The sequence below is a fragment of the Natator depressus genome, chromosome 3, assembly GCF_965152275.1.
Source record: "Natator depressus isolate rNatDep1 chromosome 3, rNatDep2.hap1, whole genome shotgun sequence".
NCBI classification, from domain to species: Eukaryota; Metazoa; Chordata; order Testudines; family Cheloniidae; genus Natator; species Natator depressus.
This window is the reverse complement of record NC_134236.1, coordinates 58,368,594-58,380,655: the sequence shown is the minus strand read 5'-3', so window position 1 is coordinate 58,380,655 and position 12,062 is coordinate 58,368,594. Positions and strand designations below refer to the sequence as shown.

General features: G+C 39.9%; 1 protein-coding gene across 41 annotated transcripts in view; it reads right to left on the bottom strand.

The window, feature by feature from the left end:
• Positions 1 to 12,062, bottom strand: part of RIMS1 (regulating synaptic membrane exocytosis 1) — a 490,703-nt gene that overhangs the window by 137,147 nt on the left and 341,494 nt on the right. For 19 of the 41 annotated variants that reach the window (XM_074947975.1, XM_074947970.1, XM_074947976.1 and 16 more), the window contains one exon: positions 4,149 to 4,220. The exons of 8 other annotated variants lie outside the window; for them this stretch is intronic. In XM_074947975.1, coding sequence (XP_074804076.1) covers positions 4,149 to 4,220 — 72 coding nt within the window. Of the gene's footprint in view, positions 1 to 4,148; positions 4,221 to 10,165; positions 10,244 to 12,062 lie in introns of all 41 variants that reach the window. 14 more of the 41 variants (XM_074947969.1, XM_074947964.1, XM_074947980.1 and 11 more) reach the window with 1 other exon arrangement.

The window sequence follows — 12,062 nt, the reverse complement described above, 5'->3', positions numbered from 1 at the left end:
TGGTGCTGAGGATAATGGAACTTTTTGTCATTCCCAGCATGCTGCCTGGCTCTTAAACTATTTTACTGCATCTGACCTTGGAGACTAGCCTAGAAGTTATCTAATGGCATCAGTGCTTAATTTGTAACGAACAAGGTGCTGGGGCTCAAGCAATGAGGTGCTGGGGCTCAAGCAATTTTTTTACTTTCATAACTGACGCAGCAAGCCCAGAGGTACTGGGGCTCAGCTCTGGCAAGCCTTGGCACAAATGAAGCACTGAATAGCATTAGCAAGAAAACCTTTAATCCCTGTCAACTACTATAACACAGCTGACCGATGTTTCATCAGGTGCTGATCTGTTGAGATACCCTAATACACACAGGAATTAAGCCATGTATAAAATGTCAAAGGGTGGTTATGCAGAATGCTGTAGGAGGTAGGATTTTGGACATCCTGTTACAATTGCTGATTAATGGGAATACTTGGTAGAGTGCAATTTGGACAATAAGTGCCTCTTGCTTTCACTCAATCTTTACTTTGTCTTTTTTATGCAACTTTTAGACCAGCAAGGTCTGAGCAATTGTAATTGACCTTCTGACAGAAAACGGTTGGCCCTGAAGAAACTATTTCTATCCCAGCTACAGATCTTGGTGTCAATCATGATGGAAATTAGGAGACTGTGTTGGTGCTGGCTGCCTGAACTGTGGTGGGGGCAGGCAGGCTGAGCTGATTTGAAGATAATCCTCTGGAATTCCCCAGCCTGGTTCTCTTGTGGTGGAGAAAAGAGGATGCCTCGAGGAGGACTGGTCTAGTGCAGTATTTGCTATTGGACGAGCATGAATTATCTAGCATATTAACCAAGCTACCTGATGGTACTGTTGTGGTATTAAGCATATGATGAAGTAATAAATCAGAGCACTCAGTCCTGTGTAGACATCTTTATATTGAATATCTAAATTAGTTGATTATTTCGCTAAAAGCAGATAAATACACCATAGAGCAGGTGACAGATTCCCTATAATGACATGATGCACCATTAAGAAGCAAAAGGGAGAGGCAGATTTCACCATTCCCTGGGCTGCTGCTGTTTCTGCAGCCCAGGTTCCCTCTCCTGGGGCATTATGAGAAAGAGGAACTGTCTATCTTCAACTAGGAAGTAAAGGAATACTTAGTGACATGGATGCTTTTTAAAAGGTAAAGAAATATTTTAAGAGCTCCAGAGTGGTTTTTATAATCTTCCTGACCTTCCCTAATAACAAATGCCACATTACTAAAAAATAGCACTCAGACATTTTAAGTGGTGATTGTTGTCACTATAAGGAGACTGACTACTGGATAATTGGAAGGGATTTTAACACAAGAGAGGCCACACACATGACACTGCAGTACCAAGCTATAAATCCATTAAATCCTGTATATATAAATCAGTGCAAAGCTATTATATATGTCACAGATGTATCCAGTCTCAAATTTCTCAGAATAACATAAAAGAAGACTAACTAAATGTGTAAGCATTTTATGTTTCCTGTGTTTTGTGCAAGTGCTATCAAAACTTTAAAGGGGTCAGTAAAGTTTGGATCTCAGATGTAGGTTAATTCCTTATTGGGAGAAAAATAGCTTGTTGTAGACATAGAATACTCTATATCTTAATGTAATATAAATTACAAGTGTGTTCATTCTTAGAATGCAAAAGCAGAGTGCATTTTATAAGCTTACATTTGTAGCTTTCAGACATCCAGCAAAATTCTCTGCAAAATAGTTTCTCTCCAGCTGAAACAGTTGCAAATCCCAAGTGATCAAAAATCATGAGTCAGACCCCCCCCAATCATGAGATTAGCATACAAATCATTAGATGTTTTAAAATCAGTTGCAGGGTGGGGGCGGCAGGAGAGGAGGTTGTTTTGTGTTATGATTTTTGATCCTTTAGAAGGAAGAGGCCCACGCTCAATCTGTGTATGATCATTTCAGGTTCAAAATCACCCTTAAATACACACACAGAAATACAGGCCTTCCCAATGGCTAGTGCAGAGAGGGAGTTCATTTGCCCTGTCCAATTCCCTGTGGTGACAGCAAAAGTCATTCTATCTCCACCCCATTCCCTTAGGTACATCCTATCTCTCTTTACTCCCATTACACCTCCTTGACCACTCACATCCCCCTCTCCATGCTCCCTTAGATTGTCTTCTCCCCGACATGGCTCCTATGGTCATTTGCTCACTCTGCATAGTATCCTTCCCTTTCCTTTGCTCTCCTTCCTCTCTGGCACCCTTTATTCCCCCCATAACCTAAGTCTCCATCATTTCTCCCACAGTGTCTTTTCTCCCAGTTTTCTGTCAGTTTCTTAACCATACATCATAAGAGATGGCCATCTTCCCTGAGGACAATCTGGCTTCAGTCCCATCGAGAGCCATGGGAAATGATAGCTATCACTACTAATTTCTGTACTTACTCTCCACTTGAAGGTTGCTGTTTTTTTTTTTTTTAAAAAAAGCATGGGCAAAATTCTTTTTCTTTCTTACAATACATGACACACATTTTTCCCATTGTAAAAATATATAAATACCCTCTTTTAAAGCACAAACATATAAAGCACAAGGCTACAGCAAAAATGACTGAAATTTGAAATTTAGCAAGGCCATCCTATTCACTAAGGGTCGTATGATTTGTCTATCTTCAGGGGAAAACCAAAACTCAACTTATAAGCATATAAGCAAGTTCTGAGTAGGCACAGTGGCATCCATTAAGTTTTTTAGCACGGCATAATAATGCACTGAACCTTTTTCAAAACATAGTGTTAAATCCTGGCCTCACTGAAATTAATGCGAAAACTCCCATTGACTTAATTAGGGCCACGATATCATTTACAATGCATATTATCTGTGCCTGTGCTGGCACAGGAGCTGCTACTGGAACAGGAAAATTAAAACAAAATACAAAATAAAATTAAACAATAAAAAAAGCAAAAAACCTCCTCCCTTTAGACTAAGCATAGAAAATCATAGGCATCGGGGCAGGGGGTGGGGAATTAAAGATTCAGTGGAATCTGCAATCTGTCTGCAATTTTTACTACATTATACAAATTATAAGCTTTTTGTTTGAAAACAAAATTAAATTTCTATCTTTTTTTCAATGCAGCTATTCACCTCTCATAGTGTAAATAGGGGTACTGCTATCTAGCTGACCCAGCCTTACAGAAATCTGTCTCCAGCAACAGTGATATCTTACCCCTTTTTCACTATCTCATCTCATCATGTGCACTTAAACCTAACCGGAACCAGTAGAATACTATCATTATTAAGCACATATATTTCTTTTCCTTTCCATTTTTTGCTAAAATGAAGAACCTGGGTGCAAAACTCCTATATTATTATAGCATCAAAGGTGAAAGTTAAAATCACAATAAATGCACAGTAAAACTCAATAAAAGCAAAAGTTAAAGTTCCAGCAGCAATATTAAAACATTGTATAATTGCAAATTGTAGTATTTTCTATATATGTCTTTTAATATATTTCTAATTACAAGGTGAAATGGATACCTTAGAAAATAAAGGATGTACAGCATGTCCATAATAACATTGCTATTTGAGTGCGGCAATTCTTTAATTTTTGCAACTTCAATTGTGCAACTTTTATGTAATATTAAGATCATCTCTTTTGCAATTATTTATTGTTACCTTCACTTTTTGTACATAGATTTGTCTCATTGTCAAAATTATTTTTAAAATGTAAGAAACCAGGAAGAAATATCAGTGGTGAAGTACAATAACAAAGCAATCTTTCACTGCTTCAACATATTATACTTTTTGATCCAAATCCTGATCCTAGAGATCCAGTGCCAAAACTTCCAGGACTTAACGGGTGAAGGATTTGAATCATTAAATTTACACAAAAGCGACTTTTGATCTTGGCCTATGGGTTTATCCATAAAGAAAGAAAGCCAGAAAACTTCTATACTATGACATAACACATATGAGGCCAACATACCAGGCAATGACAATTTTGTAACACAGATGTGAACTCATCAGTACTTTAAACTAAGGCAGCATGAATTTGTGTTAGTAATTTTATAAATTTAGTGTTTTACAGGTGGCATTTAAAGTAGCAGCAGGTGCACTGGAATCAATTTGACTCAGAGAGAAGGTTGCTGCATATTGTAGCATCAATCCTACCTTTCTGTTTCAGATGCGGAGTCTTTCCTAGTCTGTTTTTGGCTGTTATATCTTTCCACTTTTCTGGACTGCCTGTGAAATGAGATGTCAAAAAAATGAAAAAAGAAGAAAAGATACAGGAAATATGAAGAATAACGCTTTAATTATGTATTATAACGATAATGCAAAGTGGTTGACAGATGGAAAAGTGATAGCTATCTTTATGAATGGGCTGTTGAATTAGTAGTTTAAATCACAAGATCCTTTTCTATTATTGCATTAAATTAGTTCAGGTTTGCTGGTGTGATGGCAGTGGGCTGCCAAACAGGAGACCTCACTCAATGCTAGAGAAGAGAAAGATAATTAGTTCAGACTCTTGGGGTAGGTAGCTAGTTGCATCACTTTTTAACAAGATTGCTCACAGGGTTAGAAACGAGCCCTCCAGTAGCTCCTAGGTCCTCCCTTGACACGAAAATAGTGTTGTAAGAAAGAGCAGTTGCAGAAGGTACTGGGGAGTAATAGAACACTCAAATGTCAATCTGAAAAATGTTTTTAAATCACTTTTTCAAGTAACAAAGAAAACAAAATATTGTAATGAAGATCAAGTATAAATTACACTGCATATCAGTAAAACCTTGTCTTATATTTTACTGTATCAAGATTGCTAAAATGTTTGGAAAACTTCTATAACAATTCAATAATACTCTCTTTCTAACATATGTTAACTGGTTGGTATCAGAACATATGTCTGAACCCATTTTTTAAAAATATGTAATTGGGTCATGTAAATTTAGTTAGCTTCCTTAGACCTTTTCCATATCTATCTTTCACAAAGAGCCAGAAGAGAGCTGAGACTGAAATTTTGTTTGTTTCCCACTTTCCAACAGTCAGCTCTTCACCTGATTATGTAACATGCATTTGCTGGGCCGTATTTTAATTTGTCTATCTTAACCTAGCTGAAAGCTAGATCAGCTATTCCTTAAGCAGTAGAGGTAGTCTGATTTTCAGTGACCTTGCTATGGGCATTACACTAGTCACCTTTTGGGTGCTGGGAAAGAATTTTCCCATCACTGCTAGATTGGCCTGGGTGGTTTGTAGGACTTGGCTTCCTCTCAGCAGCTCAGGGAGCTGGCGGACAGGGTAGGTTGTAGGGTGCTCATGTTGTCACTATCTGACAAATGTCCACTGCAGGTACTTGTTCAATAGAGGGATCCTAATAAATCGGACTTGGAATTAGTATTAGTGAAGAGTGTCCCTTAAAGAAGATGAGGAAGAAGACTGGGTCTCCCACTATCTGGTAGGGAGATTTTCTCCACACCCTCAACGTTTGTGATGAGGAGAGCACCTTAGGGTCCCAGCAACAGTACTGGGAGCAGGTTAAAAGTGTGGTGGTGGTCACTGGTGGACTTTCACTGGATGAATTACTGAAGGATAGTTTCCCAGATGTGTTACTAAAGTTGCCATTATTAAAACATATTCCCAGTGTTTCACCTTTCTTCCTGTGATGCCCAGGTCAATGAATAGTCATTACAAGCCTGCAAAATGATGTAAATGACAACAGCTTTGCAGGAAAATTCTCCTGCATACTAGTACTATTCTTTGTATCTGACCTGGTTGTTATAATCTGTATAAAATAAAAATACTTCTGTGGGGAAGAATATGGAGATACCAGGGCAATTTCTGCACTGTTATAGCAATGTTATTGAGGACAGAATGTGGGTCATGAAGTTAAGAGTGACTTCTTGTTCTTATTCAAGACATTGCAGTGGGTGTCTGGGAAAATCGCCAAATTCAGCTTTCTTGTCATTGATAAGCAACTTATATGGAAATTTCAGTCTTGAAGGTAGAGAAGGTCTGGTGCTACTCTCACAGAGACCAGTGTCAATCAGGAATAACTTGCCTGAAGTCAGTGAATTACAACAGCATAAAACTGTTTACGTAGAGATTTGGGCCTTCTATGTGCAGGTTATCTCATTGCAGACTATGGCACCATGAAAAGGACTGCCCCAGGAAGGGGGAAATACAGCTGAGCCCAAGATAAAAATTATGGACTTGCAGTTGATAGCCAAATCGAGGACATAAAGAGATCAACAGCTGATTTGTGGTCCCCTTTCATTAGAGTCAAAGGCAGAAATGTGACTGTACAATTTGATTGAATTGGGTACCATGAAGATATACAGTAAGTGGTATACATGATTGTACACCCCCAGCTAAAGGAATTGGCGGATGTGATTGCAGAGCCATTGGCCATTATCTTTGAAAACTCGTGGCGAACGGGGGAAGTCCCAGATGACTGGAAAAAGGCTAACGTAGTGCCAATCTTTAAAAAAGGGAAGGAGGAGGATCCTGGGAACTACAGGCCAGTCAGCCTCACCTCAGTCCCCAGAAAAATCATGGAGCACGTCCTCAAGGAATCAATCCTGAAGCACTTACACGAGAGGAAAGTGATCAGGAACAGTCAGCATGGATTCACCAAGGGAAGGTCATGCCTGACTAATCTAATCGCCTTCTATGATGAGATTACTGATTCTGTGGATGAAGGGAAAGCAGTGGATGTATTGTTTCTTGACTTTAGCAAAGCTGTTGACATGGTCTCCCACAGTATTCTTGTCAGCAAGTTAAAGAAGTATGGGCTGGATGAATGTACTATAAGGTGGGTAGAAAGTTGGCTAGATTGTCGGGCTCAACGGGTAGTGATAAATGGCTCCATGTCTAGTTGGCAGCCGGTGTCAAGTGGAGTGCCCCAGGGGTCGGTCCTGGGGCCGGTTTTGTTCAATATCTTCATAAATGATCTGGAGGATGGTGTGGATTGCACTCTCAGCAAATTTGCGGATGATACTAAACTGGGAGGAGTGGTAGATACGCTGGAGGGCAGAGATAGGATACAGAGGGACCTAGACAAATTGGAGGATTGGGCCAAAAGAAACCTGATGAGGTTCAATAAGGATAAGTGCAGGGTCCTGCACTTAGGACGGAAGAACCCAATGCACAGCTACAGACTAGGGACCGAATGGCTAGGCAGCAGTTCTGCGGAAAAGGACCTAGGGGTTACAGTGGATGAGAAGCTGGATATGAGTCAGCAGTGTGCCCTTGTTGCCAAGAAGGCCAATGGCATTTTGGGATGTATAAGTAGGGGCGTAGCCAGCAGATCGAGGGACGTGATCGTTCCCCTCTATTCGACATTGGTGAGGCCTCATCTGGAGTACTGTGTCCAGTTTTGGGCCCCACACTACAAGAAGGATGTGGATAAATTGGAGAGAGTCCAGCGAAGGGCAACAAAAATGATTAGGGGTCTGGAACACATGACTTATGAGGAGAGGCTGAGGGAACTGGGAATGTTTAGTCTGCAGAAGAGAAGAATGAGGGGGGATTTGATAGCTGCTTTCAACTACCTGAGAGGTGGTTCCAGAGAGGATGGTTCTAGACTATTCTCAGTGGTAGAAGAGGACAGGACAAGGAGTAATGGTCTCAAGTTGCAGTGGGGGAGGTTTAGGTTGGATATTAGGAAAAACTTTTTCACTAGGAGGGTGGTGAAACACTGGAATGCGTTACCTAGGGAGGTGGTAGAATCTCCTTCCTTGGAAGTTTTTAAGGTCAGGCTTGACAAAGCCTTGGCTGGGATGATTTGATTGGGGATTGGTCCTGCTTTGAGCAGGGGGTTGGACTGGATGACCTCCTGAGGTCCCTTCCAACCCTGATATTCTATGATTCTATGATCTGTCTGTATCTAATGGTTGTCTCTTGTCTTATACATAGATTGTAAGCTGTTTGTGGGCAGGGACCATCTTTTTGTTCTGTGTTTGTACAGCGTCTAGCACAATGGGGTGCTGGTCCATGACTAGGGTTCTAAGTGACACTGTAATACAGAGGAGGAGGAGGAGGAGGCAAGCCCCTTAACTGAAGAGTATTTTCAGTGCATGTTTTCACCGTCATGATCCAGAGATTGCGAATATATTATCAGGACTCTCTACATGGGCTCTGCATTTGTGGAACATGCTTTTCACTATTATTTATAATTCCTTGTTTGTGTCCATATTTACAAGTCAGATCCTGTTAATTTCTGTTGCTATACTACAAGGTGCTCTCAAACATTAGTGTGAGAGACATTTTATAGGTTTATACATTGCTTTTGTGGTGTTGTATGCATTTTTTACTCTATTACAGAATGAGGCCAGGAAACAACTGATATCCAGCTCTCTCTACAGGTTGTGGCCATCAGTGTTCCCTTAAATACACAAAGGTTAGTTGTCACAGGTATTTCTACACAGCATCTTGCAGTGAGTGGGGAGTAAGCCTCTCAGCCCTGGCCAAGAGGGCCACAACTTCAAAGCACTGTCTATACAGCTATTTTTAGAACATTAGTGCCAGCCACACTAACCCAAGTCTGTTGAGCCTGGAGCGCAACCTGCACCCGAGTCTGGAGCTGGATAATTTGCTCCAAAATCCTGTGTAAACATACCCTGAGAGATAACCAGTGTAGACCGCCATTCAAATGTGGTAAAAAAGGAGAGAGTGATTGTTTGCTCACTGTTGCACAAGGGATGCTGACAAACCCCAAATTCTATGTTTCACAGGAAATAGGACTGGAAGAGATGCACAAGGAATTGATGTTGATAAAATCAACTTCATGCACTAAGCTAGGCAGGTAAAATGCAGAAATAAAAGTCAGATGAAAGAGCCATTTCAAGATTTGTATTTTAGACCTTGGTGAAAATGAGAAGAAACTCGGTGTCTGAACTGGAAATTGTGTACACAGACATTAGAGCAAATTATAGCTACAATAATTGATCACAGATGATTTTCATGTTCTCCTCAAGCTATTGTAATGTTTGATTAGTATTAAACCATTATATAGTATGTTTCACAGGTAGGAACAGAAAGGGGAAACACATCTTAAACAAAATAATTTTGCATGCATGAAAATCTTGTTAGCAGTTGTATTCTAGTGACTAAAAGCATGAAGGCTTTTACAAAAAATACTCTACAAAAATTAGTTAATTAACAGGTGTAATCCTGTTCCCCACCATGCTCTGTACTTTCAACTTCCATTGCATGTATTTTCCTTACATAATTCTTTTACTCCCCTATATGCAGCCAAATTTAAGGAGCATAAATCAGGAGATCTGTGTTAGTATTTAAGATTCTTTACAGATGCTGCAACTGTCTTTGAAGGCCCCAAAGCATGGTATTATGTGTTTTTCATTAAGTATCTGAGTAGCCCCATTGAGTTCAATTAGTTCAATGGGGCTACTCATTGGCTAGATTATCTCAGCCCTTAGAGGACTATGCAGCAGAGTAAGATCACTTTCCTCTTACTCCCAACTGGCCCTGCTCAGATTGTGACTATTACTGCCGGGGGAGTGGGAGTGCCCCCAGAATCAGTGCCTTATTCTCCTCACTACAAACAGGTGGGAAGAGAAGGACTGGGAATAGGAAGAGCTCTGGTTACACCTGTTTATGTGCTAGGCACACAGGCAGGAATGAGCTACTCCATGAAAAGGAGTGAAGAAACTTACTGCTTCCCAAGAGAGAGCAAGGGAAGAACTGAGACTGTCATAATTAGTTCTCTGGTCTGCTCCTGGGGGAGCACACCTTGAGTCACAATTTACTTTGTGCTTCCCCCTTGTTCTGGAGGGTGGTGATTTGTTGCTGCCCTTTTCCAAGAGCAAATTATAATACCCCTCTCCTTATCCATGCAGACTCAACTGCTGTGCCCAGCTCATGAGACGAATAAGTGGGAGCTGGGCACCCAATCTATGCTTTAATGCCTGTGCCCAATGTCCAGAGAGTGCACACAGGGGTGTATGGTGGGCACTTACTCCATGTTCAAATTTAGCCACTTAGTGTGCTATATATAAAGAGGTTAAATATGTTAGTATGAAAATACAAACAGCTATAATGTATATTTAGCTATAAAGAGAATGAAAAAGCATATTAAATAAAATATTTATAACAGAGCATGTTGTCAGGGAAGGAAATTGTTCACGGTTCATAAATTAGAATTTACTTGGAACTAAAATTTGACTTAATAAGGATACCTCTGTGTTGCTCCAGGTTTAGCACTTAGGTGGTTTATACTGTCTTGTTTTGGAATGCAAGACTCCAGCGTCCTTGTTCTTCACAAATTTTGGAAACATGGAAGTGAATTGGACAGAATGGACAGAAACAGAGAGATGGTCACATGCAGTGAAGATGGAGACATGCAGTCAAAATATATAAACCAATAGCATTCATGTACTAAGTACTGACCAAACTGCATTTCTGATATTCCCTTTATTCATATGTTTAAAGGGGATATTTTACAAATCTGTGACACCATGGTAAGTACAAAAGTAAAACATCAGTGACTGAAAAATGTAAAATCTATATTGAACTACAGCATTGTAGCTCACCAGTTGCCATTTTCCTTATTGAGAATAAATCTAAAAAACTGTCCATTAGAATAATAGATAAATGCTTCTTCCTCAATCCAAATGAAAATTCAAGTAGTATTTGAAAAAATAACATTTTGGTTTTAATTACTGACAAATTATCTTGATTAAAATCAAATAAATTCTGTTTGCATTTAAGGAAACTTTCCTAAATATCCATACTAAAATTACCAGATGTTTTGCTGGTGTGATAAATAACTGCTCAATAATCACACGAAGGCAGCAAACTGACCCAGCAACAATATTTTAAAAAAATGTATTCTAATGATGGTCAAAATATGTCTCTTGTAATTTCCATACTATTTTCATTTTATGCTTAAACTCTTTTAACGTATTTATAATTTATCCAGAACTCACAATTTGACTTAAATATAACTGTTCTGTCAGTTTTCACATGCAGGCCACTGTACAAAAGAGAACTTTTTTCCAGACTCGATCCGTAGGTCTGGGTTTTTTTCCAGGTACCAAACTCAGTTATACAGAATAAATAAGATATCTAGTAATGCTTTATAGTATAACCTCAGCCTTTCAGCTATAATGTTAAATTAAGATGTTCATCTTTGACTCCTGAATGTGATTGCCAAACTGACTGAAAACTTATGTGGCTATTACTACTTATCCCTATATAATGAAAAGTGCAAGATTTGCTATAAGGCCATATCTCTAACTTTAGAAGACACAGTCGAATAATTTTCATAGTTTTAAATGTTTATTTTTTGTTCTTCATTATTTGCAGACCCCTTTAAGAAATGGGAAAAAAATGTCCCCTACTCAGTTTGGATCTGATTCTACAAACTCTTACATGAGTAAGTTTGCTCATACTAGTAGCCTCACTGATTACAATGTGTGAACATAAAACAGCATCGGCCGGTGTGTGAAGGGTTTGTTTCACCGCTCGCGCCTCCTTGAGGTGGGGTGTGGCATGGCAGCTCTCTCTCCACTGCTGTGGTGGTCTGCCTCTTTCTGTGACTTGGCCCTCCAGCCAGGTCCCTTCAAAGTCTCTCCGCTTTCAGGATAGTCCATGAACAAAAGCCAAGGGGAACTAATAACATGATTTTGGCAATTAACTGATCTTTAAATATTCATGGTAAATAGGCCCAATGGCCTGTGATGGGATGTTAGATGGGGTGGGATCTGAGTTACTACAGAGAATTCTTTCTTGGGTATCTGGCTGGTGAATCTTGCCCATATGCTCAGGGTTTAGCTGATTGCCATATTTGGGGTCGGGAAGGAATTTTCCTCCAGGGCAGATTGGAAGAGGCCCTGGAGTTTTTTCGCCTTCCTCTGTAGCATGGGGCACGGGTCACCTGCTGGAGGATTCTCTGCTCCTTGAAGTCTTTAAGCCACAATTTGAGGACTTCAATAGCTCAGACATAGGTGAGAGGTTTTTTGCAGGAGTGGGTGGGTGAGATTCTGTGGCCTGCGTTGTGCAGGAGGTCAGACTAGATGATCATAATGGTCCCTTCTGACCTTAATATCTATGGATCTGTGAATCTATGAAATC